Source organism: Botryllus schlosseri, chromosome 1 (genome assembly GCF_051294905.1).
Source record: "Botryllus schlosseri isolate E-star chromosome 1, Bs_hap1, whole genome shotgun sequence".
NCBI lineage: Eukaryota > Metazoa > Chordata > Ascidiacea > Stolidobranchia > Styelidae > Botryllus > Botryllus schlosseri.
In genome coordinates, this window is record NC_137236.1 from 8308896 (window position 1) to 8335194 (window position 26299).

The window sequence follows — 26299 nt, forward strand, 5'->3', positions numbered from 1 at the left end:
AGCGCAATAAAATTGAAGGAAACGTGTGAAGATTAAAAATGCAAAACGGGCAAAACTGAAAAATGCAAACGTACAGCTCGACTATGTGCTGGCAATCTTACTAGAAGTGTCAAAAGCTGAAGGTATGTCAGAGTCACAACTATCACCATACTTTCTAATTAAGCTATCTTGAAGCAGTGGTTTCTAAGAGGGGTTCACACGATAACTCCAGGGGTTTTCTAAGCCAGATTTGGACAACTAGATCATTTTCAGCTTGTTCAAATTAGATTGGAATCAGAATGATAGCTAAAAGCTACAGTTTTTTTACAAATTGCACTTGATTTGGAATTTTAACTAGACTGTTTTTTTTTCAAATTATATCAGAATCACAGTTAAAGCTACCCAATTTTTCGAAATTAGATTGAAATATTGAATTTATTGGGTTAAATTAAAGAAAAAATTCAAATTTTTTCTGTCAACCCAATCAGATTGTTGACCTGTCTTCAAAAACGATGCAAAACAAATTTGACTCAATTCCAACTAGTAGAAGCGGAGTTATTCGAGTTTTTCGTTGATAATTCTCTGATTATTTTCCTTGATTGTTTTTTTTTCAATCTTCCCTAGTAAATTGAAAATTTTAATTGGATCTGCGGAGCCTAATACTTGTCAGAATTGAACCCAATTTGGTGTGCAGCGTTTTTTAGGGTAACCTGACAATTTAATCACTGAATGGCTAGAATCCGGAAGAAAAAAAACTTATTTTTGAACAGCCCTAATGCAGTAATGCACACTGCACAGTCATGAAGGGGGCAATTAAATTTCCGGTTAACTTTACCAAAGCAGTGTCTCGACTTCATTTGGCCAAAAGGGAGCAGAACAACACTGTCCAAAACAGCGTACTCGAATGTATTGTTCTTCTTTGGTATCGGCTAACATGTTTACTCTATGAGTTCTTTGATAAAATGATGCCATCATGTTTCAGCAACTTCTCCTGTTCCAATACAAGGATTGTCGGGGTGTAGTTTTCACTGAATCTCGAGTGATACGAGATCTGAAAAATCCCTGCGTAAATATTAGAAGATACCTCTGATACGCATTCATCAGTTTCAAGCATGAACAGTCGAACACGCTTTGAAACTTTAAGAAGTTTCATTATCTATCCCTACATTTGGCTCAATTCCAACCAGTGGAAGCGGAGTTATCGCAGTCGGAAATTTGGATTTGAATAATAGGTGTCGTATTAACGGTGGGCAGGTTATTAATTTTTCATATCCTAATTTTTTGACTGCAATAACTCTGCTTCCATTGGTTGGAATTGGCCAAATTTGGTGAGCAGCGTTTCTGTAGACAAACTATCAATTTCATGGGTTGATCAGAAAATATTGAAAAAAAATTAGTTACTTTTTATATAGTAAATCAAATTCTTTCATCTCTGTTACAATGCGGCAACTGGTTGGAATTAAACCAAGTTTGGTGTAGTGAGTTTTTATAGCCAAACTAACAACTTTATCATGTAGGCCTAGTCAGTTGAATTTGAAAAAATGGTAATTTTGAAGACACCTTGTACACTGTACAATTCGTGTTTTCCTGTGCGTATTTGTGTATTTGAATACGTCACTCACATTTTCAACATATACTGTTCAGTTCGCCATCGATTCCACCATCGCCCATCAGCCACTCCAAGAGACGTACTTTCGTCCAATTCAAGACCTCGAAACAAGCGACCAATTGTTTTGACGCGCTGAATGGTGAAGAAAACGTATGTAGATTCGTCCATGCTAAGTGGTACTTTCATTTCACTCTTACGGCGCTGCAACAAAACTTGTGCAAACTACTGGGTTTGCAAAATCTGTACGGTACTCATTTTCCAAAACTTGCAACCACAACTATATCTAGAACAAACTATCTTTGATCATTGGATAGGCCTACCAACTAACGAAAACACAACTAACTAATTAATGACTGATAATGCTAATTACTGAATCGCAAAATAAGCTAAGAAATATTGGAGATAGATTCGGCATTGCAAAAGGCCAGGATTTCGAGCTTGGGATGAAAGGGATTCCGTGAACCAACACCCACCACCAGGCTTAACCACTGTTAGTGATGACTGGAGCAAGTTTTTGTTGCAGTCAAGTCCGTGGAAAGTTGCACTTATTTTTCATAAAATTTGCGGTAAAAAGTTGCATTTACTTTTCACATAAGTTCGTTGAAATTATTAGGGTTTAAGATACTAGAACCGATCCGTATCCAAGGCACTTGGCAAAACTCGGTGTTGATGACTTCGCCTGAAAAAATTGACCCAGTGAAAATATAATTTTGGCGGTCTAGCCTGAATGTACGTCAAATCAGAATGGACGTCAAATTCAAACGACAGTGAAATAATCAAGCGATCTATTTACCTATAGTGCCAAAAGAGCGAGTTGCATGAAAAATCGAAAAAAAAACTTGCATGAAAAAATAGAGAACAGTTGCAAGCAATTGCATGAAATATATGGAGAAAAGTTGCAAAAAGTAGCAATAGAAATTTCCTCCAAACATCCTAGAACACCATACTACATAACTTCTGAGTATTTAGGAGGCTGACGGAAGCTGTAAAAAAGTTGCAGAAACTTGCCCTAGTGATGACTCTTGGCTAGCAATGGCTACAAGAACAACGCGCAATAGAACACCGATATCGCGATTCACAAAACAGTGACGCATGTTCTATAGTTTCACAACTAAATTATTTCGTAATGCAACTAGAACTATTTGCTTTATAAAATTTGTTAAAGGTCATAAGTCTATTTAATCAGATGCACCGAAAACTCCATTGGAATTTAACAATGTTAATCTTTTGATCAATGAAATAATTTAGCAGTCAGCAGAATTCCTAGAAAACATGATTTATCGTGTGCCGTGAGAAATACGAAGTAATCAAGCAGTTATTTCTCACTGCAAAGTCTGATGGCTTTTTTCAGAGAAAATGTCTTGCGGGATTTTAATCTCTGTTTCAAACGATCGTGGATATTCCGGAGGGCTGCTACCGTGCCATTCGAGACACGGTGTTCTGGTTGCGAGACACGATATTGCTTCCAGTTGACGGGCATATTTTCCAAAATTTATGAGAAGAATATATTCGTTCTTAGTAATGATGAAACTTGATAAAGGTGAAAATGGCTCTACCCGGATTCAATAATAGGCCCGTGATAGTTCCCCGTAATTTAGCCACACGTTAGCTGTTCCAATTCTCACGCTTGCATGAGCTATGTCAGTCCAACTAGAATACCCGACTTTGATGAAGAAACATTTATAAATCATCTCAGAAAACTACACCAGGATGATGGTGATTATATTCGAGAATACATTTCAATCAGAATTTCCTTACTGGATAATCAATGCATTCTGTACAGTTTCCGGGCACGAAATGAGTGAAGAGCTGATTATATTCTAGTGTGGAACAATTATAGTTTAACCTAAAGTTCAATATTTACAATCAATCGTTCTGGATACACAAATAAATCAAATTGAAATACTCTCGCTGGGGTCGGGTTGACTTTTTCGTCGTTGCCTTTCCCCGCTCATATTTGGCAGAGCATGTGTTCAGAGCCGTAACAAAGTTTCTGAATCACAGCAGATAATGTCGGTTGAGAATCCCACAAATATTGACAGTAAGGAACGTGGAGTCTGGAAATTTTAGAATGAGAATGTTCTTGTAAAAACTCAAACCAAATATGACGAGGATGATGACAATAATACACCAGCTTCATACGCCTCATCATTAGCTGTAATAAATGCAGAACAACTTTCGTTTATGATTTAGGCATGCAGAGGGGGTCGGGGGGGGCTGACACTTTATTCGTGGCCCATGGTTGCGGTATACCTCAAAAAGGTTTGGGAAACACTATTGTGAACGAAGTCAAGAATATAAATCTTCGTGAATATCACCTAGTATTTTGACAATGCAATTCATATATTTTGGGGGTGTATTGATATATTGTCGTCGGGGTTGATGGGGGTTGTTTTAAATTTTAAATCGGCTCGAGAACAGGGGATTTGGTTAACAATTGGGAAACGTTAGGATTCTGATTGATCAGGGTGGGCTCGTCAAACTCAAATTGAGTCCCGGACCGTACCGGTAAACAATTAAAATCATTCCACCATATTACTTACAAATGTATATAGGGCATAGGCCTACCTTCAATTTTAAGAGCGATACTTCATCGTCACGCATCTGCAGATATAATATATATTCCTTCGGATTTATTCTAGAAACACCTTTATTTTTAAGTAATGGAATTAACAGGAAATAAGTGAGTAACCGGTCACTACTATGGATGTGACTAAATTTTTACATCCGCATATCAATCCGGTACTGCTTTTGTGCAATGTTTCAGTAAATAAGCGTCCCTTTATTTGAAGTATTAACCCACACGACTCATAGTATTTATTTAGCATGTAGTTTACCCCGTGAGCAATATTTTCAGCCACGTGCCACAATAGACAGTGATAAATTATTCTTAGTGTTTCAGAGAGAAGCATAGAGCCAAGGTTAGAGAGGAAGTATCAAGGTTAGAGCAGGGTTGTAATGACTCGAGTCCTACTCAAAATAAAAAAAATGACTCGACTCGAGTCTATCTGTGTATTGACTCGACTTGGACTCGAGTCATTGCGTATGACTCGAACCAAGTCATTGACTCGAGACTAGGACGGCCAAAACCGACATTTCATTGTAGTTTCGAAGAATAGTAAAGTAACCACACTATTGTAATTTCGTCTATTTGGTACTGGTACTTGAGAATGCGACCAGAAACTGCTAAAAGAGAGGAACATTAGTATATTGTACATGCGAATCATTCGATATCACCAAACAGAGTTATAAAAAGTGGGTTTAAGAAGACTTTAAGTGGAAACTGAGCAGTCAACATATTGACTCGGACTCGGACTCGAGTCATAATACCATGACTCGGACTCGACCCTCTACTCGACGACTTGGACTCGGACTTGACTCGGTAGTGAATGAAAATGACTCGACTTGACTCGAGTCAAAACTATAAAAGTGAGATTGACTTGTGATTCGGAGCCATGTGACTAGGTCACAACCCTGGATTAGAGTGGTAGTATATGCAATTATATATTTGTATCCATAGATTAAATCAAACGACACAAACGGAAAACTTGAATGTAAGCGTGATTTCTGGTCGCATGACAGCCTGCAACTCCTTGTTGGATAGTGAATGTTGACTCAGAAAAGTTGAGCTTTTCAGTGACGTCCCTTGTGATGGTTTATCTCCCGATCTAGCTGACACATTGTACAAGGCTGACAACAGCAAAGTAAGCAGTAGTCATCGCAAATAGAGCCCTGAAACGAAAATAATACTTATTTCGTTTTGTGGGACTAAAGAACTTTTTACGGGGTATTTCCATAGTGACGCACCTGACGTCCGTGTTTAACTCGGAATGAGGCGCGCATGGCCAGGTGACCGCATGGGACACAGCGATACTGGTCTCCATACTGGCATTAAACGCAACATTCCTCTCCTATTCTCTATGTGATACACCCGTAATAATCGCAACGGCAAAAATATATGCATAAACCTGTTAATATTTATACGGCTGTATAAATTAGATCAAAATGTAATAGCCAATGTTGTGGTGCCTGTTTACGGCATTTCGATTGATTGATAAAGGTATGTCGCCCCACGTTACATATGCAATATAAGCTTTAACGCAAACGAGTGTGCTATACATACACACGAAGGAAGAAATGATGTTTAAAAGGTAACATGACCTAGTCACCGGTCAAGTAGCTCTCAATACCATAAAGATTTATTCGCTATGTTTTACAATTAATAAATTGTTATCATCCTTGTAAGATTTACATTCAGGAGGAATAAATACCTAAAAATTAGGCAGAGGTCTCTAACAAGCGGCACGCGAGAATATTTTGTGAAGCCTGCGTCGGTATTTTGGATTTTCAAGTATTCGACAATATGTGACTGCCACATTCACTTCACTCCAAAACTACTCTACAATACTCACGAAACTTCAATATCGCAACACTCCAAGTTTAAAAAGCTACCAGGCGGTGAAAGATCTACTATCACGTCACATTACCTGTTCATTATAATAAAATACGACCCGTTGATGATTCATGACTGAAAATTGTGATTTCGGCTTATTCGCGATCTTTCGTAGAATTACATGAACTCGGACTAACGGGATGACAAAAATGAAAATGGCTCGATGTTGAGGGTTCAAACGTTGAAATCAGAGATGGACTAGTGACTTGGAACGCCGCGGCTTGGTAAAGCCATGGATGTGCTATTTTCAACTCGACGACATCACAAGTAAGTGATTTCACATCTAAAACGTTCGAAATGAAAGGGGAAGTAATCCATAAACGTTAATATCTGAGGGTTGTTTACACGTAGCATTGCTAGCGCTGCGATAGAGTTGGCTAATAGGTTTCGGGCATTGCTGCATATTGCATCATAGAAACATTCGGAAGGACTTGATTACCAACGCGGAGCGTCACTGTAGTAGTCTAGCTGGTACATGATGTCACATACTTGTATAGCATTCTACGTAAAACTACGTAATAACTCACAGTTATTGAATATTTACGATCTCGTCTGAGTATATCTGCTACCCAATGGCATTTGATAAGCTTTTTTGGCGCTGTGCTAGACCTCTACCTGACATAACAAAACCGGACAATTTCAAGAATGTATAGGACGATATTCTATCAGGCTAGCTAGTCTCGTAGCCTCGATCAGCAGTGCGGCAAAAACCCGAGTCTTCAGCATCTTGTGATTTAATATTTTGTAAATAAGGGGTGTTATATCCAATTTCGGTCACGGGATCTGAAAAGTTCAATTCTGTACCTTTTATGTGACCACAAAGAAAATATGTCCAGTTTTACACCTCGTAATGATATGTTGGCATTATTTCGTCCATGGATATTTCATTGCACTCTCTGATACCGTTGTGGGTTGACCACCACTTAAAAAAATCATTTCCGCTGACGAGCGCAGCTCTGCACTATATGAATCGAATTTTGTCATACAACAATCGAGGTTTTAGGGCTTCCAAGTTCGGAAAATAGTATCGAAACTACAATTCTCGTTCATAATAAAACTTAGTGGAAAGAGGCTTATAAAACCATCTCACTACTGATCTACATCATTTATCAACATTTTTATCAATTCAATACGCCATACGATCGCGATAAAATGAAAAGATAGCAGGGTGTCGAAACGACTTGGAGTACTCTTGTAATCATGACATAACTAAAGCATGTAAAGCATGTAAAGCACGTAAATAAAAGGGATGCACAGTGCACACTCGATTCTGATCCGAGTACTCGAAGCATTGTACCCATCTCTACTTATATAAGCATGTTATGAAATCATGACAACATATCATACTAGAACAGGGTATATTTGTAGTTGACTCATTTACTCGTCGTTATGCGACACATCGCCCTACTCGGCTAGCTATACAGACAGGCTGCCGAAAGGCTTTTATCACATCGAAATTTCAAAATTAACAAGCACTCGGTAAGCCTACCCATCTTTTCCGATTACATCCGTCCGTTGATAAAATCTGATCCACATACCTTTCGCAGCATGACGTAGGAATTCCGAAGACACCGGAGCGTGCAGGCGTCGTCATTGGACTCGAAAATCGTAAAGTCCTAACGCGTCGCGCACGGCTTACGATGGTATGCAGGCATGGAAGATAAGACGCGCGGCCTCTAATTTAGGTACTTTTGTCACGCTCGGTCTGTCCTTTTAAGCGAGTTGTCTGTGTCTTAGGCGTAGCCGGCTGCGAGCGCTGTAAGTACTGCGCGGTATGCCGAAAATCGAGCATTTTCGGCGTGCGTTTTTAGCGCATATAATGCAATTATATGACAGCGGAAATGGATAGGGGTGAAGTTCGATTAACGCTCCGTTTCTTACAGGAAAGGTTATTAGCGAGCGTGTTAGATAAGACCGCGTATCTCGCTGTTAATTCTTGACGCCGGTGCGGTATCCATTGTGTATTTAATGAGCTTCGGTACTTAATTAAAGTAGCTTTTGAGTTTTGTGAGTTTGATAAGTAATGTAATGTTACGAGGGCTTGCGTAGTGTTCTTGATGGGATGGCCGATTTTTTTGTTTTGAACTGCATAATTCAGGCAGTCGCCTATCAAGAGAAGCCTCTAATATCGCACACTCTTATCCCGCAAGTTGACGTTTTCCCTACACTTATTTGAGATATCAAAGAAGATGTCCCTTCTTTGATTGGCGACATTTTCGTTAGTGTGTATCTTATTTGTCGATTTGCAGAGTCGTTTAAATCAGAGGTCTCAAACACGCTGCCCGTGGGACCATTTTGTGCGGCCCACGACGTCATTTTAGATTTCGAAGTATTCGACGATATTTAACCACCAATGTTTTTTTTCTTTAATTTGTTAACTTAAAATCCGCTTTAAGACTACTCCAGAATCTAGAATCTGCTCGTCAAACTTCACTATTACACCACTTTCTAAAGTTACTACGTAGTAGACGATTACTTATCATGTGACATTACTTCTTTATGATGGTTAAACATGACCCGCTGATGATTCGTACTGAAAATTTTGATCTGTACTTGGGCGCGACCTTCCGTAGAATTACTCGAACTCGGACTCAATGGGCGATAAAATAAAAGTGACTCGAGTGGAGTCGCGTCAAAAGATACAACCAGAGAAGGGCTTTTGTGACACGGAACGCCACGACTTGGTACAACCACTGATGCAACAAACTATGGAACTGATATGGAAACGCGACAGCTTTTACGATGCCCTGATATATTTCTTCTCCCACATTCTGTCTACAACAAATTATTTTGACAAACTATGCCAAGTACAGCAACAATTTTACTTAAATATCTAAAAATTGTTATTTCTTCGTGCCGGGCGTGATGTCAGTCTGCAAGGTCCCGTCAAAAAATGACTACTTGTAAATACATTGAATACCCATATTACTGTTTCTGCGGTAGTGAGAAATTGACCCGTGAGCACATTTGAGTTTGAGACCTCTGGTTGAAATGTGTGCCAATAGGTTCAGTCGGAAGTGATAGAAGAGGCATTTAACATTTACGCATGTCATCACGGGACCATACTGTTCAATGTCCTCGCCCATCGTAATACAAGATAATATTATGATATTGCTCGTGATGTATGTGATGGGTGATGCCATGACCGAGGATGCGTGAGAGAAAAGATGTTTCTTGAACTCAGGAGGAGTTTAATTTGTGCTGAAAATTTCAAGTTTAAACAACGGCGGTAATTCTAATTATATTGCTATATTACCTGCTGCAATGGCGTCGTACCATCCATGCACCGATGCCAGATTTTGACTGATACCTAGCTGAATTGATGTAGCTGTAAGGTGAAGCTTCTATGGTATGTCTGTCAAGCATTTGTGCATAGTGCGTAGAAAGGCACAAAGTGATGGAGAAATAAGATATTGCCTTATAAAATTATGTCATATGCCATGTATAATATGCCTTTTGAATCGAAGTAAGAAGGATTTAAATCGAAGGGGATGTAACTCCGAGAGTACTCAATTTAGACGCATTTTGTAGAAAGCCACTTTTAAGAAGCGTATTTTATAACAGCCCAAAAGTACTCAATTGATTTACTCTTGCCGAAAGTGCCAAGTTCGAATGGCATGCGGTACACGCCGTTGGTTGTTGATTAGCTTGTGGTCGGGTAGGTTTAAGCGAAACCCAAGTGGGGTATAGAAGGGATTTGACACCAATATTGCAAAAATATTCATATGCTACGTGCTACCTGTATATGATTATTTCTGACAAAATATTCTACTGAAAAATTTTTTGCGCTGTACGCAATTCATTACCATCTCATAATTATTGTTTTGTAAATAGTCCTAATTTCATATTTGAGACGTCTCGAAACAGTCACAACTGTCAATTCCATAAACTATGCGTTGGAATTGCGAACATTCTGGTTGTTCTTTTTATTATTTTTTTTCGTGTGTGAAGATAAGGTTGGTGCGGAATTTTTCACTGTCATCAAGAGGGGCGAGTTTTAAAAATGTTTGAGAACCGCTGATTTATGGTAGGCCTACTATCAGACCAGTACAGAGTACAAGCATGAGAAATTATTGAGTCTGATTTGAGGCCACTCCCGGTAAGGTAAGGCAAAACAATACCTTTTTCACGTCATGCTACCCAACTGTTTGAAGGTTTCAAGGCAATGCTGGTACTTTGGATTGGCGATGTCGACTGAAAGCAAGGTGTGGGAGTTACTTGTTACTTATCTAGTGTTGTGGTCCATAACCTCACATGAGTGTTATATAATATGAGTTGCTTTGTTTGGAATACATTCACGTTAAAATTAAAAACTGCGGGTACAGTACTAAATTCAATGTGAGCAGATTGATGCATCCCATTCTCAGTTGACTTGCTTAGTCAAACAAAGCACTAAAACAAAATGCAATACCATTAATTTCCCCGTATTGCAGATGTTAATTCGGGATGGTTCGAGCCAAAGGGTATGGCACCGTACCCGATTTTGTGTTATAAGTTATAACAGCCTTGATTTGACCCTGAATTATGGTTTATTATAGTCGAGTGGTCCTCGAGAGCGATTAATGCGCGAAATATTTCCAATACTAAAGTTCTGAAAAGACCGACTGGACTTTGACCTCTTATCAGGTCCGAAACGGCTGCAACCTCAAATCGGATGAGCTCGAAGGGTGCCCTAAATTGTGTCGGTGAATGAACATAAATAACACATCATGTATTGACGACTCCACCGCGAAAAAATATATAGAAAATAGAAATAGGCACTTCGGCGTCGGTCATTTCCACGCCACGATGCTCGAAGAAATATGAAGTTCCGGTTCATATGGGACACCGAGAAGTTTTACTAAATATCGCCAGCGAGAAAACCTTAGCCGAAGATAATTGCCGTAATGTTGACCGTAAACGTCGATGTATAGGCCTATAAGTCTAGTTGTCCATAGGTGCTTAAATCGCTCGTGCCGAATTATCATGTCGTCGCAATCTGCACCCCACAGGACAAATAACATCCACCAAAGAAAAATTATTTGCCATTGAAGAAATACCAATTTTGAATCGTGTGCCTATTTATTACGTTTATGCGTTTCAATATCTTTTTACTATATAGCGGACAATAGGTAACAAAATAGCAACATGTAACAAAGTAATTGTACCTACGGGCACGACCTAATACGTTTAGTCATTAATTACGTGACCTTAATTTTCCAAGACAACTGCTCACTCGGCACTACTGGTAAATGTGATAACGAGGGCTGATAAATATTAAGTTTATAGCGACAAATATAAGCTATTACCACCTATACATCCACGCATTATAGAAAATTTTGACGCCTAGGGTGACCAGGCCACACAAACTTTGCTGACCATCGAAATAACTGGACGGGGGTTCTTGGCCACGAAGACCCAGAAGTTTGGTTTATCACGCTATGGGTGCGCAAGACAATCGTGTTTTTAGGGGGACTGACGAAGTGCTGTTACGGCCCTCCCTCTTACCCGCTGTCTTTATTACATTCCTTACAATATGGGGGGGGGCGCTCGAGCTAGATGATTTTGGAAACGTGGCGTTTGAGGAAAAAAGGTTGAGAACCACTGTTGTACAGTATCGAGTGAAATTTGGTGAGCAAGGTTTTCTACTGCAACCTGACGATTTAAGAGGTGACCGGCTTGAATCGGGGAAAAAAGTTATTTTTGAACAGCCCTATTGTACAGCTATACCAACAAGTGGATAATAGAAAGCTTTATATAATTATACGGTTTTACGTGGACTGATAGGAGCACATTTGGGCTTGTGATATTTTAACGATTGTAATTATCAGCAAAAGTCGTAGAATGACTAGAAATAACAAAAAGAGATGGCATGAAACAATATATTCTTCTTCTTCACGTATCCCAGTGCTTTTCAACCTGTGGGATGGTATACGTACGCACTTGCGCAGAATTGTATGCTGGCAGCTGTTACTACACGTGTATTAAATAACGTTTAGACGGACGCATGGCCGCAGATTCCTGTCGCTGATCTTTGCTATCCATCCAAATATTGTTACATGAATAATAAGACACGTCTGCATGTATTTGTTGTTCTGTTTGAGCTTAAACATATTGCAACAGAATAGATCCCTCCACGCCACCCGTTGAATATACTTTTAGCCAATACATGTTAGCGAAATTTCCCATCATACGTACTCCGTGAGTTGATGTCCCTAATTGCGTAAAACGAGAAAACCTTACGTAACTTATGATTGACTGGAACAATAATATTGGTAGTAATTGCATATACAGTGCTATAAATCGGTTATCTTCACTACGCACATGAATTCAGATTTTCTGATATGGCCGAGTGGGGTGTTGCCATGAAAAATTTAGGGCGCCCAATTAATAATTGAACATATTCTGGTCGGTCACTTGGTAATATTGATTCGTTGGATTTTGCTATTTGACCTCCGGTCTGCTATATAGTCGAAGGATATTGAAATGGCTTAAATGTACTAAACTACAATACGGTTTGAAATTGGTATTTTTTCAGTGGAAAATAATTTCTCTCCATGGGATTCAGGATGCTTGGACAAAAATATTAATTGCCAACCATTATTGAGTCCATAAAGTTTTCGAACCGCCTAAGTAAGAACGGTCCTTTTCGACCAAGCTTTTGTCGCTTCCGTTTTTTTCGGAACATTTATTACCGTCGCGACGTAATGTCCGACGCTGAACTGTATATTGCTATGAATCTCGGGTGGTGGGGGCCCAATAATTTAGTCATGTTCCAATATTAAATCGCGCCAAGCGTGAAATAAAAATGAAAAACTTCTATAAGTTTTAAAATATGCTCTATAATGTATATCCATTCACGAAATAATTCTGGGCTCCTTCAAACTTGCCCGCTCCATTCGGAAGTTCGTGTGCGGCAGTTACGGTTCTGGTGGCATTATTAGCAATATCACCGTACTTATCTTAATTCTTGGACCTTATTTCTCATCGCTTCAATCGCTCCGTTACTCCGTATGGGCATTTTAGAGATCAAACCGCGAGAATAGCGATACAGTGATAGCTCAACGTTGGTATTGTTTGCAGTCGTATTTATTTTGTTTTTCGACTACAATGGTCATTTACAGATGGATTTTCTATGAATCCCTACCTGCAGACGTGCAGATTTAGAAACTTTTTGCCTTGTTTAATAGACCGGTTACGTGGATCATAAGGCGAGGAAGAGCTAAGATAAACCTCAAACACTTGTAAAGGTACCATGGAAGTAGTGTTATGGGTATCGTTTGTTACGCACCAATCCCAGAAGGCCACGTCGCCTTAATTGCCACGCCTACATTGGCACATCATCCGCCCATTGCCGCACCTACAGGACACCCATTGCCACGTTACTTGCCGCACCTATAGCATGCCCATTGCCACATCAGCCTATTGCCACATCATCTGCTACGTCATCTGCGCCACATCATCAAGCACCATGCCTATAGTGCCACATCATCCATTGCCACATCATCACTGCATTGATTGCCGCATCTATATGACGCGCAGCAGCCCGTCAGCCAGCGCGATGTCGATTGCTGCACCTATGTCACTCATTGCCACATCAAAACTTACCTAAGCTAGAATCGAACCTGGCTTGTTTGGGTATAATTTCACGTCGCTTACCACCAGGCTATTGAGCAAACTAGCCGTATTGAGCTGTTTTGAGAATATAACCGCCGATTCTCTCTTAAATTCCGAGACAACACCTTTTTCGAGTAATAACACATAAATGTAAAACTATAACACCTGTGTCATCATTAATTAGTCAATTATTTCAGGGAATTCTGCAATGTCTCCTAACACTTTACTCAGTCTCATTGAAATAGCATTGTATAGTGTATCAGTTCATTTTATTTCGAAAAAATAGCATATCAATGATATCGTTGATCGTTATTGCGTTGATTCGCGTGCTGAAATCCTCCAGATCGATTGATGTTTCTAGGTACACCGCTTTGCTGCCATCCGACACTTCGATCCGAGTTCTTTCGTTCGATCTGACCGTTTTGTTTGATGTAGCGATCACTGGCTTGTAGTATATACGATACGAGCGGAAGGTCGGGATTAGGAACAACTACGCTGGGCGAATAGATGACAAATTCATCAGCTGGATTCAGAGGTTGATAATGCTCGATCCCGTCGCGAGTATACGTAAAGACCAAACCTCCTTCATGCTTCAGAGTGGCTCGATATTTCTGAATGGCCCCGCTTGTGGAATGTACAAAGAGTTGATCCGAGGTCAATTCTGCTCCATTCGAGGCTTCGATACGTAATTTTGTGATGTCATTAAAAAGATACAAGTCTTTTCTATAGGGCCCCTTGGCCAGAATAGTATCTCCACGGATTGCTAGACTCATTCTTTGAAAAGAAATATCAAACATAAGTACAACAGTCATCACGCAATTCCACCTCGCCATCAAATTTAGTCGAGCCTCTTCTTATATTAGGTGTCGCATAACAGACATTACGAATATATTGCAACCCCTTCCGCTTGATGAGAAAAGGACACGCAGGATAAAACTTTGCATGCTCGAACCAGGGATCATCGCACGGCAACCAATTTTGAAACAGCCCTCCGCACGAGAAACACTTTAAATGATCCTTATAGCCCAAATAGAACAATCCGCAGTCTGCGAGCTCGGCTCCGGAGGTATTTATATTATCCGGCCATCGCATGAATGTGCTTAGTCTACGAGCATACCGTGTCATGTTATAGAAAACTGGATCATTCAGCGGGGAGACAGTTACATCTCTATGCTTCGCATAGCATTCATAAATCTTTTCCCCTCTGTTATTTATCATAGCTTGGTACTGTTCAATGGGACCCATCCGAGTTTCATCTTCGCTTATTTCTATGCTACTTGTGGTACCGGTGCAAGCGCAGTTGAATGTAGCGTAATTTGTAGGATCCATACTACGCTTAGGTAGCGAATCGCTTTGGTCAATGTTCGACATTGCTATCCGAATTGATATACTCTCATGATCAGTATGCTTTATACAGATATTGAGCTATGCACCGTTGAAATATGTGCTTGGTACCGATCGAATGATAGGTCCCCTAGGTCGTATCACGGAAAATTAGAACGTCGACTGCTCACAGAAAAAGGCACGTAGCTCATATCCGTTCCTGGTACGTGTTATCAATAATTAGAATGTTAGTAAGAATGCCACGAGTACAATCACGAGGTGATGATTAATACCTAAAAATGATTTACTTAACGACATCTTGATGCGGATTATTAATTTTAAAAAATTAAACTATAGTGTATCTGAAATTAGTTTTACTTTACTGAGATTAGTTTTACTTTTGAACTAACTTATCTGTCGATACATTCATTTAATTACGATTCCGAGAAGTCGGATCGATTCCCGTAATATAACGATTCAGTGTGAACCTTATGTCTTATACTTTAGCTGACACTTACTCAGTCTCATTGAAATAGCATTGTATAGTGTACGAGTTCATTTATTTCGAAAAAGAGTATAATATATCAATGATATCATTGTGCGTCATTGCATCGATTCACTTGCTGAAATCCTCCAGATTGATGTTTCGATGTCGCTTCACGAGTTCCATTCTTGCATCCACAAGCAGCTATGCAAATCCACAGCTTAGATAACTAGGACTCTTGTATGTCATTAACATTATAGACAGTCATTCGACGATATCCAACTGGCATTGATGCTTTCGATACAGCGCAGTATGTATAACGTCACGCTGATCAATTCAATTTCAACAATGGGACCCGCGCACAATTATATGGCTGGATTTTCGCTGAATATTGACGACACCCACAAATCGAAAGATCTCTTTTTCCTGCACATCTATGATGCAATTATCCTTCCAATGACTACGAATAACTTGAGATTCCGCAGGATTAATATCCGAATCAAATAATACGAGCGTATCTTTTCCAGCTTTCAAAACTTGCACTGACGCGTCCGCTCTATGTCGCAACACTACAATATGTGGCCATACAAAACGATGTATAGTTATTTTTTGTAGTACCATCCCTACGACTTATTTCAGATCGCAGTTTACTGAGTAGAGCTTAATACTAATACCTGCATAATTTTTTGCATGTCTAGAATAAGGCTAATTAAATCGATAGTAAAACGCCAGTGGCGACTAATAACGTTATAATGTAAGCTGCGGCGGTGCTACTATAATGTTAGGAGCTATTAAAGCCGAATACGCTGAAGTATAGCATAGATTTTGCATATAAAATGTATACACAAATTTCCTGTTAAGGGTAGGCTCTGCGAAGCTGCTTATGCCTCGATGATCATAGTACTTATGAGCTATTGGATAGCGCATATACAATGTATCATATAGAACTTCGTCACTTTCGGATAGTACATATACCCCTGGAATAGAACTTAGACGCTATAAAGATCGATGTTCGCCTACGAATTCTCGCTTTACTCATGTCGTATGCTCGATAAATTGTAAGTTGCGGCGAGCAACTCATTTTTAAAGTCCCTAAGACGCTATTGAAATGAACTCTGACTCGCTATTATCCTCAAACCATGGAATTATCACGAGCATCACCTTCGCTCACTGAAGAAAAGGATGAAATTACATCCGGAGCATATTCCTTGGCGAGGAATTATATCATGTACGAACTCGACGGCTCATGCGTTAAGGCAAATACGAAAGCAGAGAGAACCTTACGGCGAGTTGGGGATGAAATGTTTGAGCGACACCGAACTATCGTAAACGCGCTCTCCAAACGTCTTCGCTATAGTGATGTAGAAGTCAATGAAAAATATGAAGAATATTCACCCGACGAGCGAATGTTCCTGATGATAGCTGATGGAATTTTCAAAGATGCCCAAGAAAATTGGGGCAGGATTGTCTCCCTTTTTGTGGTCGCTAGCATTCTTGCTCGGAATAAGGAGGATGAACATCGCGGTGATCATATAGAAGGTATCATACAGACAGTTGGGAATTACATTGGTAGTAGAAGACGAAAGTGGATAGCGCAAAACGGAGGATGGGTAAGCGATTTTACAAGCCTTACTAAGGATTTAGGAATTATTATCTATAGCTCGAGGTACTACGATCCCCAGAACCCTTATCATCCCTCGATAGGGAACCTTAGATTCCACCTTATAATTTTGTTCTCAACTTTTCCCACAAAGCACTGTAATTTACTTTCCAAGCGCAGCGAACTTCGAATTACCTAACAAGTAGGCTACGCTAACTTTCTGTAAGATTTGGAAGGCTAACATTTTTATTATTGTTTCAGGACAGTTTTGTAGGATATTTCGATAACACAACATTCGGTAACAATAAAGTTTGGAAGAGTCTCATGTTTGCTGGAATTGGACTGATGTCTATTGCAATGGCATTAACACGACAGCGATAAGTACAGCTCGAAAGGGCTTCAAAAAACGTCCAACAAAACTTTCAAAGATTTCCATGGCATTCTTCAAAAATAGTTCGATCACTGATGGCGTCATAGCGCCTTTCGTTGCTATATGTTTACGTATAAGCAATATCGAAGTGCTTTGAGTTATGGTTATTATAAAAGGATTGTGCTTAATGATGGAATTCATACATTGCCTTTATCTCTGTAATAAATGGATCGAATACGTACATTGCATGCTCCGTTTCGGATGATCGTAGCTGGTCCGAGCAGTAGCGGGAAGAGTTATTTTACTTATGAGTTGGTGAAGAACGCAGAGAAGATGATTAGACCGGCTCCTGAAAAAATTGTATGGCTGTATAATAATTATCAGGCGTTGTACGATAAAATGAAAGGGGTAGAATTTTCGCAAGGGCTCTCCGAGCTCAAAAAGTTACAGAAAGGAAATAGGCACGTTCTCTTGGTGATCGACGACATGATGACGGAAGCGAAAGAGGCCAGAGATCTATTCACTCGATACAGCCATCACGCAAAGATCAGTGTCGTGTTCATATGTCAAAATTTATTCTATAGGGGTCAAGGCTTTCGGGATATGACCTTGAGCGCGAGCTATATCGTGATATTTAAAAATCCCCGTGATGCGAGTCAAATCAGTTTTCTTTCACGTCAAATGTTCCCGGATAAAGCCGGATTCCTTACGGAGGCTTATAAAAAGGCAACTCGAAAACCGTTCTCGTACATACTGGTTGACTTGACGCAAGAGACAGACGAAAATTATCGTCTTCGCAGCAAAATATTCCCACATCAAAAGTTGACGGTATATCAAGAATAAATAAAGCTCGCGCTGCAGATTTTAGGGCATTCAACATGTCGAAGAGGGGAAGTAACATATCTCGAAAACGATTGAGCGACTATCACGTTAAATTAAAACTTTTGAAAAACGCTAAAGGGGAACAGCGAAAAGAACTTTTATCGAACAATCAATTTTTAAGTTGCGTTTGCCAGTGCGTTCATAACTTGGCTTCGGGGACAGTACGTATCTCCCCGTCTAGAAAGTTGAGGCTTGGAAAACACAAATCCGATATCAGACAATTGCTGGCGCAAAAAACTCGCAGAGGTCAACGGAGGGTGCTACAAAAGGGTGGATTCCTCTCAGGTATAAAATGATATGATAAAATAGCAACTTTTTTCTAACCAGTCTGTTTAGCTATATTAGGCGCTGCAATCCCCGTCATCGGGAGTCTGTTGGGTAAACTTTTCGGGAAGAATGCGTGAACTACAATTCCCCGCATTTCGAAGCAAGGACGAATGGGAAAAGAAATTTGATAAACATATATCGAAAATTAAAAGCTCTCCATTGAATGCTTCCGAGAAACTAGCTCTGTATAGGCATGGTATTGCTCAACTGAGAAACTTGAGAAAAGACGTAGACGCAGCGACCGCCCGCCCTCCCGCCGCACACACGGGGCTCGCGAGCCCCGTAGCGAAAGAAAAGCGCCCGCAAAAGAAACGCCCGCGCCGGATTCCACAACCTTCGTTTCCCTGGCTTTATAAGAGACAGCGTAAGCCTAATCCCCGTATATACGGGAAAGAATGGGAGACGTAGACTATTTTGATCCGAAACAGCCCAAATCGTATAGGGGCGCCTATTTGCAAAAGGAAAAAGAATGGCTTAAAGGACAAGATACTTATACTTTTCATTTTCCGTTACGTAAGAAATTTAGGCGTGAACGTGTAGTGGTCTCCGGTATCAATGCTCAGTTTCAGAGCGATTTGATGGATCTGCAATCTATTTCAAAGTACAATAGCGGTTTTCGTTATGTGGTGGTCGTGATTGATATTTTTAGCAAATACCTTTGGATGATAGCGATTAAAAATAAAACTGCTTCAAGTATGATTTCTGCTTTCAAACGTGTGTTTCGTGAACGCGTACCGTTAGTGTTACAAACCGATCAAGGTAGCGAATATACCAATCGCGCTTTCCAGAACTATCTAAAGGAGAACAAAGTTAGATATTTCTATACGAGGAGCGAATTAAAATCCTCTGTCGTTGAAAGAGTGATTCGTAGTATGAAGGCGATCATGTATCGATTTTTCACAAAAAATAACACGAGGAATTACGTGAGCGCTCTCGATGACTTTACTTACTCCTACAACAGGACGTACCATCATAGCATTGCCATGGCCCCAAACCAAGTGAATTCGTCTAATCAGGAATCGGTTTGGAGAAGACTTTACGGGTTTCAAGAAGCTAAACAACCCGACCTCGCTGTAGGAGTACCCGTCCGTATATCGAAAATTCGAAATCTTTTTGAGAAAAGCAGCCTACCCAACTGGCAACGGGAAATTTTCTATATCGCAGACGCCCAAAAGGGAGATCCCCCAATGTATGGCTTACGTGATTACGGTGGTGAAGTCATACAGGGTAGATTTTATAGAGAGGAGCTCCAACGCGTAAAAGAACCGCAAACTTGGCGTGTCGAGAAGATTATAAGAAGGCGTAAACGCGCGGGACGAGAACAGTATTTAGTGCGCTGGTTGGGATATGGAAGTGGATTCGACAGCTGGGTCGATAAGAAGGATATCGTCTAGTCGGAACCTTTATCAGTTTTTGGCGCAACTAGTAATCATACTGGTCATCGTATCGTTCTCTCTCTATAATCTTACCATTTCGAATGGGAACAAAGAGCTTTGGATATCTCTCCTCTCCTCTTGCGTTGGTTATATGCTTCCGAATCCCAAGCTCAAAATATGAGCTACGTCACGCTATTTTCGAACGCTTCCATGGATAACTTTCCTGATAATACAACAGCGAGTTATTGCGTTGAATTGGACGTCCCGAAAAACGTGGAAGATACAGAAGTTTCTCTGGCTGAGATCTCCTTCCCTACGGATTATCAAAAACAGTATAGGATCACGAAGAATAGGTATGGGATCAGATCGCAAAAGAGAGCAAGAAACTTTAATTTTAAATTGGGAGAATACGACTCGTTATATGACATGTATAGATCGTTGGAAAGAGACAATCCTGATGCAAAAGTAACATGTTTCCCTGAAAATCATAGTATGTCTATCTCTATACCTCATAACGAGGTAACCGACAAATTGCGACCAGAGACGGACATAGGGCATAGTAGCTTGCTACGCCGCGGAGAATTGTACGGTGCTCTTATGTATAAGGAAACGAGGGAGGAGTTATTGGCGTTTCATTTCCCGAATACTAATTGTACATTGTGGAATTATTTTTTCACCGAGGGTATCATTCATTTGAACTTTCGCATGCGACATGATCCGACTATCGATTTCGTTTATGTTCATTGTAATATCATTGAGCCACAAGAAGATAGCGGTAGGCTCTTACCGTTGTTACGCGTCGTTCAGGTAAACGATCGTAAATCATTTTCGAAATATTACACGAAGCCTTTTTATTTCCCTGTTAATATAAATAGGCTAGAACGCGTCGAAATATCGCTACTTGATGAGAAGGGACAGAAAATACCCTTTCGAAGTTCTCCTTCGAGTGTTGTATTGCATTTTCGTAGACGGGGAGTTGCATTATGAAATATATTCATATTACGTCACACGAGTCTGATTTTACTATCGATCTCGCGAAACCGATAGATTCTGGTGAATGGGAGATAGGGCTTGCCGAGTTGTCTTTTAAAAATAATTTTCAGCCCACGTTCGAGCCTTACGACGGCTTATTATGGTACGTGAATGATGCGGAAGGCGATAATAATTTTTATTATTTCCCGGCTGGTGATTATCATGATAAAATTAGTTTGATGAAGCGTATCAATCACGATCAGAAAAAAGCACGATTTATTTGGGTAGATGGTTCTGGTCCGGTCTTGATAGCGGGACCCTACAAGAGTTCCAGCGGTCCGACACTTTTCATGGATAATAGAAACCCCGTTCTCAGAGGAGGCGCTCATTCGGAGGTAGAGCTAGATGGTGGATTACATAGACGAAGAAAAATTCACTTTCAAGGGGAACCTGTGTCCGTGACCAACGTTTTAGTTTATACGGATGTCATCACACCTCAAATTGTAGGTGATACGAGTGCGCCTCTACTACGCAATATCCGCGTTACGACAGGAATAGATGAATATCAGCATATGCTATTCAAAAAAATATATTTCTTTCCTCTGAATACGGAGCGAGTAAGCGAGATACGCGTTATGCTTCGCGATGATAAAGGCGAAGCTATAAAGTTTGGGAACGCGCCTCTTCATCTCACACTTGCTTTGAGACATCATGAGGAGTCATTATTGCTGTGATCGGGAGGCGTTCAGAAACTATTATCACCAACAGAGCGGTGGTGATATCAATTTTTTTCGGGGTAAAGTGCAGAGAGGTCATGGACTTGGTAACTTATTTCGTTCGTTCGGAAGAAGCGTTATGCCCCTAATTTCGAAAGGTGCAAAATCACTCGGGAAGCGTCTACTACATACCGGTGCGCAAGTAGCCTCTGATGTTCTTAATGGAGAGAATGTCGGTGATAGTCTTAAAATACGCGGCAAAGAAGCCGCTGGGAACGCTCTCGATTCTTTACTGAGAAAAAGAAAAATACCAAGACGGGGCCGTAAGATCACGAAAAAGAGACGTCGCAAAGATATTTTCGATTAAATATATATTACACGACGATAAGCATCATTTGTTACTTGAGACTTGATAGATGGCGGAGTTAATTCATGTACAGTCCCCAGAGGGGGTACATCCCTCATTGGATTTATTTCACATTCCCGCGACACAGACTAGCGTTGAAAAGAAAAGAATCATCAAGATAGCGCCGATTTCGAACAACTCTAGTGTGATAACATTCCGCTTTGAGGGCTCAGAAGACTTTATCGATTTGAGCGAGAGCTATTTCTTATTTCATTTACAATTAAAGAAAGGTGGCGAAGCAATTGGCGCCGACGATGATGTTGGTGTTGTAAATAATATCTTGGATTCCTTGATTTCTCAACTACAAATTAAAGTCGCTAACGAAACTTTGAAACAAGATATAAAAGTACAGTGTTATTCGTCCTATCTGCACAATTTATTCGCTCCGCTTGACGTGCAAAGTACCACACTGAGGGCCTCAGGATGGAGAAAAGATACTTTAGGAGAAATGGATACGATCGGTGGAACTAACGCCTCGGCTAACAAAGGATATTACAACAGGAGTAAAGCCTATAAGGATGATAACGTGGTGGAAATACGTGCAAAAATCCATCACGGACTATGTCTGCAAGACCGCTACATCCTACATGACGTGCCTCTCGAGTTTGAGCTTACCTTGAATCCGAAAAGCTTTTTCATGATGGGAGATGCTACCGGCCAATTCACCTTAACGAAAAAGGAATTACAGTTATGTAGCGTACGAGTGAGCGACGATGTGAAGACAGCGATGATGGTGAATGCCCTAGCGAAATATCCGTATATCGACATGAAGTTGATCACCCGAACATTTGCGGCTGCTACGACGCAGATAGATATCGGGAATCTATATAGCGGGACTCTACCTTCTCGTCTAATCATCGGAATGGTAGCTACGAAAGCCTTTCAAGGAGATGTTACGAAAAATCCTTATAATTTCATACACAATAATATGCAACGACTCGAACTGAAACTGAACGGATTTCTGATTCCGGAGGGAGGTTATGAGCTAGATTTCGATAAGGGTCATTACACGGAGCTTTACCATAACCTGATTGAGGGTACGGGCGCAATGAAGAGAAACAGAGGACTCCTAACGCCTGAAGAGTTCGCTAGTGGTTTCTGTCTACTGGTTTATAATTTGCGCCCTGATGATTTGGATGATTGCTTTGACTTACAAAAGAGTGGTACCTTAAGTTTACGGATCACATTTCCCACTGGCGGGCTAATAGCGGAAACTACTTTGCTCTGTTTCATGGAATTCCAAAAGCTATTGCAAATCAGTAGCAGTCGTAAAGTGACCGTGCTATGAACGGGGATGAAATAGACCAAATATTGTGGTGCTGCGAGTCAACAAAACATATTTTCCTTGGCACATTTCCTATCGATCGACTGCCGAGGCGACCCCCTCCTCCTTATGCTATCGTGATCAATTATGACGAAGCTCGAAAAATCGGAAGTCACTGGATATGCATTTACGCGGATGAGGATGAGACACATTTTCACGATAGTTTTGGCTTAATGCCACTGAAATACGAGATTGCCTGCTTTATAGAACCAGAAAATTATACCTGCTCTATAAAGCGTCTGCAGCACAAACGTTCCAGAGCGTGCGGTCATCATTGCCTAAGCTTCATCGTCCATAAGGCGCGCGGATGGAGTACGGAACGTTATTTAAATTCCTTCGGTGAAGATCATCGCAAGAATGATTCGATCGTGCGACGCTTCGTCAAGGAGCTGAAGCAAGAATATGAAATTGTGTAAATGTATATGCGAATAAAATCAATAGTTTCAAAGTTTGCTTAGTACGTTTAAGGGCGATATTCGCTACGTTCATTATAGCAATCATCTCAATCAGCAGTAGCGACTTGCTTTCGGTTAGGTGATAGTGGCTACATATTACCATTATCTAGCAAGAACCAGGAATTTGTATTGAGTGACTTCGCTAGTAGTTATTATGATCGCTCAACCGGTGGCAGGGGTTCTTATGGGCGGGGTGGTGAGGTGCCTGAAAACCGGGGGTGGTGAGCGGCTCCTTATACCTTATGGCGGGGTGGTGAGCGGCTATTGCGTCTTATGGCGGGGGTCGTGAGCGGCTCTTATTTCTTATGGCGGGGGTCGTGAGCGGCTGGAAAACCGGGGGTGGTGAGCGGCTTTTATGTCTTATGGCGGGGGTCGTGAGCGGCTATTGTGTCTTATGGGTGTGGTGGCGAGCGGCTATTGTGTCTTATGGTCGCACGGTAACCCTTTTCAGCATAGGGATCGGTCGCAAGCGGCTCTTATGTCTTATCGCGGAGGTGGCATACGGCTATTGCGTCTTATGGTGGGGGTGGCAAGCGGCTATTGTGTCTTGTGGTCGCAGATCTCTGGTGATTCGCTGAATGAACCTTTGTTAATGCGTATATCGTGAATTATTATATATGATGTAGTTTAGTCGTGACAAATGACCGATCGTGTTCTAAGTCTTTCGTCGCTATTGATTTCTACGTAACCTGAATAGTACTTTCAGATCGGGTTATTCGCACCTTGTATACCGCTGTTTCGCACCTACAGAATAGTCTGCTGTTCACAGTCGTGACTTCACCGCGATAGCGCAATTTTCGAATCAGTCGCATGGTAATGTTTTGCTATTTAGTTTACCACAGAGCCGGTGTAGACGACGATTCGAATACCAACAATAGCCGCGTTCACATACTAACACTCCAAAAAGGTGTGAAATATTTCCTACGACCACTCACAAGATTGCACATCAGAATAGTCATCTCTCGTGGTTTGATGTTACAAAGATAGGAATCACGCACAAGTAATATTTTGGTAATAAGTTTGTCACATAACCTGCGTAGACGGTGATACCAACAATAGCCGCGTCCACAAACTAACACTTCAAAAAGGTGTGAAATAGGTTGCAAACCCCGCGATCGCTGACAAGATATTGTCTCGGACATAACCATCTTTCGCGACTTGCTGTTACATACATTCCAATCACTCGCAAGATACTATTTTGGTACTTAGTTTGTCACAGAACCGGATTTCACTGGTAAAATTTAATAAGTAACGAATAACAGAGCCGGCGTAGACGGTGATTCGAATACCGACAAATTTTCACTTATTTCTGCCCCAACCCTAATCCTCTGTGAAGTTGACGCTTATTCAAAAAAGGTGTGAAATAATTGTAAAATCCTACGTCGGTGACGCGATAATGCATCAGACATAGCGATCTAATTATAGTACGGTGTCGGAATCCATTCGCGGATGTACTAAAGGTAAATCCAAATAATCCAAAATGAAATATTTGGACTTTGACATAGTCTGAATTGAAATAGATTGACAAACATGACTACCAACTTTCCCGCAGTCCCATTTCGATATTATATGCTCATTGATTTGAAACAAGTAATGAAACATTGCAACTCTATTCGCGATCCCGCTTTCCGTTTGTCAAAGAGATATTTTAACATCTTACCATACTCAAAAGAATTCTTCACAACATTAACAATTGTTAAAAATCTAGTTTTCACTTACTTGATTATATCACTACAACTCACAAACTTTAATTCATCCTGAATGTATTCGTATTATCGGTCGTTTTTATTCGACTGTAAAGGTCGTTACTATTCTGTAAGACAAAGTATTTACTAATCGGTACATATACGATTTGACTTGGACATATTATATTTTGAGTATACGAGATTTGAATGTCCGAACAATAACTGAGAATTAATTTATCACAATTAAATCCGTATATTACAGCGTAAAAGATATTGGGGTGTCAGCAACTCTGTACGGTCGTAGTTACAACCACATTAACTAATCTACCCAAGCAACTCGTCATGATCATTCCTGAAATCAACACAAACACGACCACTGACTTGAGTTAACCGCGAAACAGCATCAAGTTTTAAATCCGCTTGCAGCTAACGGATTATTCGAATGCATCGATGGAGAATATTATTGAACTCGTCGGTATTGTTACTTCAACAAATTACACCGACTGCGAAAGTTAATATCGAATGGTAAGACTTGATCACATATTTGTTGATCACAGACATGACAAAAAAACATTACCGAGATTTTATAAACTAGTCATATTACTCTACACATCTATCAATATCAAAATGCGAGTCACCCAATTTTTCTACTAAAGTAACATTGCACTTTCGGATTCGGTATAGTCATACAAATTGTATTAAATCCAACATCAAAACAAAAGGATTTTTTTTTAGTTTATTG

General features: G+C 40.4%; 4 protein-coding genes across 4 annotated transcripts in view; all 4 read left to right on the forward strand.

Moving 5' to 3' along the window:
• LOC145433477 (uncharacterized) overlaps positions 1 to 26299 on the forward strand; it is a 288213-nt gene that overhangs the window by 53480 nt on the left and 208434 nt on the right. The gene's annotated exons all lie outside the window — the stretch shown is intronic.
• On the forward strand, positions 13287 to 17660 carry LOC145433084 (induced myeloid leukemia cell differentiation protein Mcl-1 homolog). Its single transcript, XM_080310005.1, has 2 exons — positions 13287 to 17054; positions 17306 to 17660. The coding sequence occupies exons 1-2, from the start codon at positions 16584 to 16586 to the stop codon at positions 17423 to 17425; spliced, it is 591 nt and encodes a 196-aa protein (XP_080166131.1). The 5' UTR covers positions 13287 to 16583; the 3' UTR covers positions 17426 to 17660.
• LOC145438578 (uncharacterized) lies at positions 19496 to 20017 on the forward strand. The gene has a single exon (XM_080315915.1). The coding sequence runs from the start codon at positions 19496 to 19498 to the stop codon at positions 20015 to 20017; it is 522 nt and encodes a 173-aa protein (XP_080172041.1).
• On the forward strand, positions 22104 to 23381 carry LOC145438587 (uncharacterized protein F54H12.2-like). Its single transcript, XM_080315927.1, has one exon. It carries the CDS (start codon positions 22104 to 22106, stop codon positions 23379 to 23381), a length of 1278 nt encoding a protein of 425 aa, XP_080172053.1.

Excerpts from the sequence above, each read along its gene's own strand:
- LOC145433084 (XM_080310005.1), top strand. The coding sequence starts at position 16,584 with ATGGAATTATCACGAGCATCACCTTCGCTCACTGAAGAAAAGGATGAA. Across the intron at positions 17,055-17,305 it reads TAGCGCAAAACGGAGGATGG|GACAGTTTTGTAGGATATTT; the intron begins GTAAGCGATTTT and ends TTATTGTTTCAG.
- LOC145438578 (XM_080315915.1), top strand. The coding sequence starts at position 19,496 with ATGAAGGCGATCATGTATCGATTTTTCACAAAAAATAACACGAGGAAT.
- LOC145438587 (XM_080315927.1), top strand. The coding sequence starts at position 22,104 with ATGGCGGAGTTAATTCATGTACAGTCCCCAGAGGGGGTACATCCCTCA.